Source organism: Octopus bimaculoides, chromosome 22, assembly GCF_001194135.2.
Source record: "Octopus bimaculoides isolate UCB-OBI-ISO-001 chromosome 22, ASM119413v2, whole genome shotgun sequence".
In the NCBI taxonomy this organism is placed as follows: domain Eukaryota; kingdom Metazoa; phylum Mollusca; class Cephalopoda; order Octopoda; family Octopodidae; genus Octopus; species Octopus bimaculoides.
Genome location: NC_069002.1, coordinates 36,534,583 through 36,544,379, shown reverse-complemented (window position 1 = coordinate 36,544,379; position 9,797 = coordinate 36,534,583). Strand labels below are relative to the sequence as shown.

The window sequence follows — 9,797 nt, the reverse complement described above, 5'->3', positions numbered from 1 at the left end:
CGATCTCAAGTATTTAGCTAGGTATGTACGACTACATTTTGCGAAGAGTATTCGAGGGAACTTAATTATCAGTATATTACTCTCTTCAAACCAATTAAAAGATTTTTTGTCTTTCTGCTCATGACAGATCAAATGCCAACACAAGAGATGAAAAGAAATTCAGTCTTCGTCATCAAATGTGCGAGTCACAACGATTTAGAACTTTCCAAATTTCTAAACGTAGCAAAAACTTTTACACAAAAGGTTCAAGTGCAAGACATGTCAGTGACTCCGGTGCCGCATTGAAACAGTCATCAAAGATGAATGGGAATTCATAGAATAACAGCTTATGTTACAATGTGTGCGTGCGTGTGTGTGTGTGTGTGTGTGTGTGTGTGTGTGTGTGTGTGTGTGTGTGTGTGTGTGTGTGTGTGTGTGTGTGTGCGTCGGTAGAGGTTATCGAGAACGCGTGAAATGTACAGGTGTGTAAGCAGATAGGCAGGTAAGAATATCTTTACATGAGTGAGTCGTGTGAATGGAAACAAACTTTTGTCTATCTAAATAGGTGCCTCCTGTATTAATGCTTGGACATGCCCGAGTAAACCTGCAAATACTCTCTCTCTCTCTCTCTCACACACACACACACACACTCATATATATATATATATATATATATATATATATATATATATATATATATATACATATTTGTGTGTGTATATATATAAGAAGTTTGAAAACGCCAATATATTAAAAAAAATGAATTTTAATTTAGAATTTTGTCAGAGATATTTTTAACGTCTCTCTCTCACACACACACACACACACTATCGGAAAAATCGGCAGTGATCAAACGAGGAGACGCTGTTGTTTGTCTACACGGCGTTACTATCACTATCTGAAGTTGATGGTTTGAGGTATGTAGTGTGCGTATGTGTGTATGTGTGTGGTTAGATGCAGAGAAACATATACGAGCTTTGTCCTTCCTCTTTATATATATATATATGTTCTTTCTATCTCCCACATTACAGCTTCTATTTTGTTAGTTTTTCAAGTGCATTTATCATTATACTTTCTGCTTACTTTATTATTATTATTTTTCTATTGTTACATGACGTGCAAAAACAGTAAACCGGATTTCAATGAATGTGGTCACGCCGCTCGACAGCTTTCAACTTCGTAATGCAAAAAGTAGCAAACACTGAAGTTGAAGACCTACAAAGCTGTCGCTTCTTATCGGAGTGGAGCGACTCTATGCAATCAGCAGCTCTTTCTGTGTCTATCGTTCGGCCTAATTAGTTTCTTCAACGATCCATAATATACAATGGAGAGTTCGTGGGAAGTGTATTGCGGTTGATAACTGAAAGCAATTAATATTAAGGCTGTGAGAAGGCAGAATCATTAGCACGCCGAGGCATTTTGTCTGTCTTTACATTCTGAGTTCAAATTTCACCGAAGCCGACTTTGCCTTTCATCCTTTTCTGGGTCGATAAAATGAGTACCAGTTGAACACTTGGGGGTTTATCTAATCGACCTCTCCCTCCCTCCAACTTGCTGGCCTTGTGCCAAAACTTGAAAACAATATGGAGGGAAATGTAAGTTTTCGAGGAAAATCTCAACAAGTCGAAACATTAGACCAAGTTTCAAGACAAACCTCTCGAATATTCTGAAATGCTTCATCAGTAATGTTCTGAAAGGGGGCGGGGATCGAACCAAATCTCGATAAACCTAAAATCTAAGGATTTGTGAGGTTCCTTCAATGTCGGATTTGTCTCGTTTAGTCCAATCAGCCGGTATTGATCGAGTCAAGTTCTACCTTACATACCAGCAACAACAAGTCACAGACTCACCCTCCTTATCCAAAGCTACCAAGTAGCTTTTTTCGGTGATGGACTATATGCTTCCCAACACGTTGCTATACCAGTAATTTCAAACCCAATCAAAGCTTTGCAGAATGTTCCATAGCTTTCCCTTTGTACTTTCCCAAATAACTCCTTATATTAAACTCTACAATTTCCCTCTATTTAACCCTATCATATTGTCTCTGATGAAGGGATATCTGTCACATCCTTGAAACAGCTGAAAGACTACTTTTCTCTCCATAAATGTTCTAGAAATTTCACACTGCCTTAGCTTTGTTGTCTCATTTTATTTAACACACACACACACACACACACACACACACACACACACACACACACACACACACACACACAGAGTTTGCTTGCAGTGATCCTACCAGCGCCGGCTTCTGCATTGCACCATTAGCTTCTGGTATTTAGCAAGCTTTCTTTCAAGAACCTCCACTACGCGTTCGCTCCAAGGCGTAATCAATTCCCTTATGATTACCTCTATGATGGAATCTAAAAAAGACGGCATAGATGGCGGGGTATGTGGTTAGTATGATGTACTCAGAGATTTTTAGTTGTTGGGAGTCTTGTTAATTAATGCTTGCACATGTCAGAGATAATATTAACCACCGATACAGCAAGATAAATTTTCATTCAAGTGTATATATCTTATCTTTAACTTAAGTAATTGTTGTGACAGCAACTTCATTCATGTTGGGGCACCTCCCTGATAGGCTTAGTCGAACAAATCGGGGCTAGTACTTATCTTTAAACCTGCTATTTATTCAATCGACTCTTTGGCCAAAGAGCTATTTACGGAGAGGTAAAAAAACCCAACACAAAATAAACACACACACATATATGCAATAACTGTTAACAACGGAATCAGTATCAATACCGAATGACAATCTTTATATCCTACTAAACGTGGATGGATTATTAGAACGCCGATTACTGTGGTATTTGCCCTGAGATATCACCGTACGAGTACCCAAGAGAAAAGACACCTAATGATGATCAGAGACTAAATCCATTTAAACAGTGTGGATATAAATAATCTTTTCTACTCAAGGCACAAAGCCAAAATTTTGGGAAATGGGAGCAGTCCATTAGATCGACACCAGTACGCAACTGGTACTTAATTTATCGACCCCGAAAGGATGAAAGGCAAAGTCGACCTCGGCGGAATTTGAACTCAGAACGTAAAGATGACGAAATACCGCTGAGCATTTCGCCCGGCGTGCTAACGTTTCCGCCAGCATGCCGCCTTAGTGTGGCTATAAATAATGTAAAAGCAATGTCATCTCTAAATATTAAATTAATAATCCAAAGTTATATTTGAATAAAGTGGAGACGCAATGGCCCAGTGGTTAGGGCAGCGGACTCGCGGTCGTACGATCGCAGTTTCGATTCTCAGACCGGGCGTTGTGAGTGTTTATTGAGCGAAAACACCTAAAGTTCCACAAAACTCCGGCAGGGGATGGTGGCGAACCCTGCTGTAATCTTTCACCACATCTTTCTCTCACTCTTACTTCCTGTTTCTGTTGTGCCTGTAATTCAAAAGGGTCAGCCTTGTCATACTCTGTGTCACGCTGAATCTCCCCGAGAACCACGTTAAAGGTACACGTGTCTGTGGAGTGCTTAGCCACTTGCACGTTAATTTCACGAGCAGGCTGTTCCGCTGATCCGATCAACTGGAACCCTCGTCGTCGTAACCGACGGAGTGCCAACCATATATTTGAATATATTACATTTTTTATTTGGTGTTTCTATTTTATTTATTTTTGTAAGGCAAAACAATCCACCCTTGTATAGGGTAGGTTATTGTGTAAAGTATGCTGGGGATCTCGTTAGCAACAAGGCGGCGATATGGCAGAAGCATTAGAGCATCGGACAATAAATCATGAAATGATTCTGGTTTCTTGCTTTCAGAGTTCAATTCCCATTGAGGTCAACAATGTCTTCCATTTTTTCGTAGACTGACCAAATCATTGAAACGCCCAACAATCTGTCGGTCTTGCAGCATTTATCTCTAGGTGGCAGCCCCACTATCTGTCACCTTGGATGAGTTTAACGGAATTCACAGGGTTGCAAATATTTGAACTAGATTTTCGGTTTGAAGGGGATTTCCATCTTCCACCCCTCACTCCCTCCTCTCTGTCTCTCTTGCTTTCTCTCATCCTTTCATTAGTCTCCGAGGCTCATGGACATTCTCTTTCTTACTGATTCAGCAATCAGCCAAGCCCTCTTTGGTCTATTTTTGTATTTACTGCTTGCCGATGCAGATCGTTATAACATTTTTCGTATTCTTCCGTAGATACTGACGTCAATTGACTGCCAACCAAAGAGCCAGGCGGTATCTGGTAATTCCTCTTCGTCCAAAGATGGTGCTGCAACCACCAGAAACACTTCGGTTCAATCGAGTCAGAATTGCACACAAGGTTTGAAATGTTGGGAAAATTACGTTGGCCAGGTTAGTCATGGAAAATCCTGAAACACACACACACACATGTACCCGTCGCGCACATTTGAGATTTAGGGTAATCGCTTTGTTTACAAGCACATCCGTTTACTAATACTATACTTACCTACTCCATTGACTCAATCATGTTTCTCTCCTTCACTTTCACTGAATCAGTATCTATCTATCTTATCTATCTATGTGTCTGTCTGTCTGTCTCTATCTATCTATCTATCTATCTATCTATCTATCTATCTATCTATCTATCCTCACGTACGCACACGCACACACAAATACATATTGAAATGAGGTTGTTTTGGTGAAGCATCGTCTGGTATAACTTTAATGAGATTTGTCCCTTTTCCTTTGTATCTTCTCGCATTGTCCTGGCCTTACACAGCAAATCTCCTTAAATATATGTATGTATTGTAATTGAAATCTCTTCTTCTGCCAGTAACAAAATCTACCCGGTATGTAAGTCTGCTCCATTAGTATAAGCATTTTCTTAAAACTATTCAATGCAAAACTCAAGAAATTGCGTGAAATTTCAGTTTCACGAAAGGAATTCAATCTAAACGGACTGTGTATGTGTGTGTGTGTGTGTGTGTGTGTGTGTGTGTGTGTGTGTGTGTGTGTTGCTTTACCTTGGGTCCTCAACTCCTTGACTGGATCCTAGGGACACCGCCGTGATATATGGCGTGTCTTAAGTACCTTTAGACCTGACGGAGCCTATACCCTAACAACTCTGCAACCGATTTCTTCTAGACAAAAATAAATCAATTTGTTTCACTGCTACAATTATTTATTCTCTGTGCGTTTAAGACTTCCTATCAACATGGTGAACAATCGAAACCAAGAACAAAGGTATAAGCAGCTTGAAGAAAACAATGCGTGAAACGTTGCAAACAAAAAACAAAACAAAACAAAAACTTAAAGAAAATGGGATGTTTGAAGCGAACTATCAACAGCAAGAAACATTAAAACAGTGACAACAAAACACGGAGGACATAAAATGCGTGAAGCCAGCAAGAATCTTAGCCTGGACTGAAACAATATCTTCCAGTAAAGTAAGGCAGCGAGCTGACAGAAATGTTAGCACGGCGGGCAAAATGTTCAGCGGTATTTCGTCTGCCGTTACGTTCTGAGTTCAAATTCCGCTGAGGTCGACTTTGCCTTTCATCCTTTCGGGGTCGATCAATTAAGTACCAGTTACGCACTGGGGTCGATGTAATCGACTTAATCCGTTCGTCTGTTCTTGTTTGTTCCTTCTATGTTTAGCCCCTTTGGGCAATAACGAAATAGGTATTTCGTCTGTCTTTACGTTCTGACTTCAAATTCCGTCGAGGTCGACTTTGTCATTCACACTTTCGGGGTCGATAAATTAAGTACCAGTTGCGTACTGGGGTCGATCTAATTAACATGACCCCCTCCCCCAAAATTTCGGGCTTTGTGCCTGGAGTAGAAAAGAATATCTTCCAGTAAAGTATACAAGACATTCTCCGTTCCAAAAGAGCTTCATTATTAACCGAAAACGAAATGCTTAGCGGCATTTCGTCCGTCATTACGTCCTAAGTTCAAATTCCGCCGAGATCCATTTTGCCTTTCATCCTTTCGGGGTCAATAAAATAAGTATCAGTTGTAATACTGGGTCGATGTAATCGACTTAACCTTCCTTCAAAATTGCTGGCCTTGAGCCAAAATTTTAAATCATTATTAACCTCAAAACAATTAGGTCAGGAAGTTGTTACCTTTGCTCCAATTTATAGTTATGAATCTGACAGATTCTCTTCATTGATTCCTTGTCAGAACTGTAGACCGGCATTGGAGTGAAAACAGTGGGAAGGGGTGACAGCTGAATGTGTTCTTCCATCTGAGAGTTTTGTCAACGCCTCCACAGCCTTTAAGAATGCTGTTAAGAGGCAAAAACTTCTGACTCCAAGAACTTCATTGAAAACATTCTGGTCCAGAACAGTGTATTCCAAATGATATCTTTGGAACTAATATTATAAAAAGATTCAGGCCTTCTGCTAAAGTCACAAGACAAGTGCATCACAAATCTGGTTCTACGATTCCTTTTCCAAATAAAAACACCAATTTCTGGTAACGCTGGATATCTCAATGATTATATTTAATTCATTTATTATTTTTTTTCACAGGAGGTTATAAAACTGACAGAGCTCGACTTAGCAATGACAATTATCCTAATATTAATACAAGATTTCCTGCGAGGACTTTGGGTGAGGTTCTGTAACAAGTGCTGGTGTTGGAATTTGGAAAAAACTTTCGTAAGTTTCTTTTTTTTATTCCTCACTTATAAACTTTCTTCTTCTTCTTCCTCATCTTCTTCCACTGCCCCCCTCCTTCATGAGGACCTTAGGCATGTGTGTATGTACGTTCATTTTTTTATAAGCTTAGTCTGAAAAAATAGTACAACACCCACCCATGCTTGTGTTCGGGTAAGCGGGCAAGATCTCGGTATCCACAGACACCTTGTTTGGTAAAGGCAACAAAAAATGAATGGTGGCGTTGAACCAGGCGACGAGTTAAGTCTATTACCTAAGAACTGGTATAGTTCAACCAACGGACCTCTTCACAGTTCCTCTCTATCAAATTTCATAAAACATTGGTCAATCCCGAAGCCATAATAGGAGGAAAATGCCCAAGTTACTGGACAGTATAATTGTATCTGGAGTTGCAAGTATTTTTTGTGCCCTTTTTTCTTCAACATGAAGATTTAAATAAACTTACAGCAATGCTTACCCTTTATTTTAGTTTAAATTTTAAAATATTTAGGGGGATAATTTTACCAATTAAAATATATTGGATGAGTCAGTTTTTTTTAAAACTTGCCTTCGCTAGTGAAAATTTACAGAGGGGAATGTCCACATCTGTCGCAAACTTGATGTCCAACGAGCCCGAGCCGGAACAAACAACTACGACCGCAGAGGTTGCATGAGAAGATAAGCAGTTCGAGGTTGGTTGTCATGTCCTTATTTTCCCTCCTGTTTCTCTTGTCTGCAGGGATGGTCTCGTGGGCGCCTTCAAAGGAGGCTGTTAACTGGAGGACAGTAAAATGCCAGGCTTCACGTCAGACGCAAGGACAGATTACCAGTGGTGATCAGAGTGACAGGCGCCAAGAGATTTCTTTAAGGAATTCTTCTACCTTTTCTTTGATGTTCCTCTGTGGCGGTGATCAAAGGCGTCAATGATCCACTCATAGCTGTTTCGACTTATGCTAAATTTATGAAAGCACCAACGCACGTTTGCACTCAAACTAATAGCAAACATGAAATGTTTTATCTTTCTAGCCAGAATATCCAGAATTTAAGACAGCCGAGAACATTCTGCACCTGATTAATAACCAAGGTATGATATGGTAAGTTAATTAAATTAATCCAACATATTTAATGCAAGAAGCACTCAAAACCTAAATTTTAGTAATCATGCATTGAAGAAAATACAAATTCGGGTTTCCTGGCCAAAAAGAATCGTTCACATCATAAGAATAACACATTAGCTGGTGTGAATAGAATACAATTGTTTAGAGAATAAATAATTTAAAAGTACCGCGGTATTAGTTCCGGTTCTTTATCTTCTAAGTTCAAATATCACCGAGGTCAGCTTTAATTTAATCCCTCCGATTCTGAAACAATTAATCCTAGGGTTAAGGTTAAAGCAAATTTAAAATGAAAAAAACAAATAAAACGAAGAATCGTTTGTTTATGTAGTCGGCACTTAATGTATATCGGCTGAATGGACGTCAGTGATTGGTTGAAATTATCGAAATAAGACAATTTTTTACATGAAATAAATTCGAATACAAAAATATTTTTCTATTCTATAACACAAAATAGATAAGTATACGAAGTTTGAAAGTCTTTCGGTACCAAAAACACTACGTAAAACATTAATGAAAAATGTGGCCCCCGTTTTAAAAAAGATCCGTCAACTGTATTAATGAATTCCTAATGTCTTAAAATTGCTTGCTTTACACCTATAACAGAAAACTTTGTTGTTGCTGATATCATTTTCATATACACTCAACAGATTATACTGTTGGAAAAGAAAAGACTTCTAGCGTCACTGGGATCGATGTAATCGACTAGTCCCCTCCCCTCAAATTTCAGGCTTTGTGCCTATAGTAGAAAGGATTATTATTATTATTATTATTATTATTATTATCAAAGCACCACTGGCGTAAGAGAATACAAATAAGGGACAGGGCAAATACTAACCCGGACAAATCAGTGGACTTGCAGTTCAACACCTGGAAAGAAAGATCTATGCTGTCAGACAGCGTCTTAGGGTGCTGTACAATTGGACTGGTTAAATCGGAAGGTTCTAACTTGGTCTGGAACGCCAGATAGATAGGAACTCTAACAAGGTTGCAAACAATGTGGCCAGTCTCACCTAGAAAGAGGCTCAAAGAAGCTGTCGCTGAAATTTGAGCACAGTAATGTACACATACATCAACTCTGTCGAATCTTGCCATTGTTTTCGTTTTAGATTGGAGCATCTGTTCTTTCACTTTTTATAGAAGAGACCTATATGTAAGGAGACCTATATGTAAGGTGATCTTGGACGGCAGGTTCTGTATGATGCGGCTGTCGATGCACAAATATCGTTAAGACTGCGCTATCTGCAGAGGTTTCGAGATGATGAGCATGTGTAGTCAAACCCGTGTTAAGCAGCTTGTCTTATTGATGGTGATGCAATTCTGAGTTAAACGAAGGCCAAGGTTTGGTACCTGGCATTTGGAATGTTATCAGGCACTTACAACCTTATACAAGTCGAGCAGTGTGGTACACGTGTCAGTAAAATATTCAACTGTTAATTTCTCATTTTGGAACTGAGTTGATCGAAAAACCGAATGTTCTTCGTCGAGACCGACCGAAGATCCACCGTTTACCCATCCATTATCTATCTATTACAGTTTGGTGGTTTCCTTTCTGTAAATTCTTTGTACATTTCTTTCTTTACAGGTTAGGATGGTTTTTCTCGCCTGGTTTGTGCTTAATGAACCTTGTTAAACTCATCATTCTGGCTTATATTCGATTTTGGTCAGTTCTTGTCTGCAATGTTCCGGAAAAAAGAATATTCCGAGCATCCCGCTCCAATAACTTCTACTATGTGCTCCTTCTGTTCATGTTGCTTATCTGTTGCATTCCTCCAATGTTGGCCGTTTTCAACAGCCATTCCCACGACTGTGGGCCTTTCAGGTAAGATAGCCTTCTTTAAGCAGAAACTTTTTCAGAGAATTAAAACCATTTATTCATGCTTACATACATACGTACCTTCCTTCCTTCCTTCCATCCTTCCTTCCTTCCTTCCTTCCATCCTTCCATCCTTCCTTCCATCCTACATACATTCAGTCACGTGTGTGTGTGTGTGTGTGTGTGCATGTCATATTCTTTTACTTGTTTCAGTCATTTGACTGCGGCCATGTTAAATCTTTATAATTAAATAACGAAATTTTACAAACTTGCATAGATAATGATTTTTTTAAA

At 39.2% G+C, this 9,797-nt stretch overlaps 1 protein-coding gene across 1 annotated transcript in view; it reads left to right on the top strand.

The window, feature by feature from the left end:
* Positions 1-9,797, top strand: part of LOC106867757 (transmembrane channel-like protein 3) — a 63,067-nt gene that overhangs the window by 35,895 nt on the left and 17,375 nt on the right. The window contains exons 12-16 of the mRNA XM_014912728.2: positions 128-260; positions 4,147-4,302; positions 6,447-6,575; positions 7,599-7,666; positions 9,273-9,509. Of these exons, the coding sequence (XP_014768214.2) occupies positions 128-260; positions 4,147-4,302; positions 6,447-6,575; positions 7,599-7,666; positions 9,273-9,509 (723 nt within the window). The remainder of the gene's footprint in view (positions 1-127; positions 261-4,146; positions 4,303-6,446; positions 6,576-7,598; positions 7,667-9,272; positions 9,510-9,797) is intronic.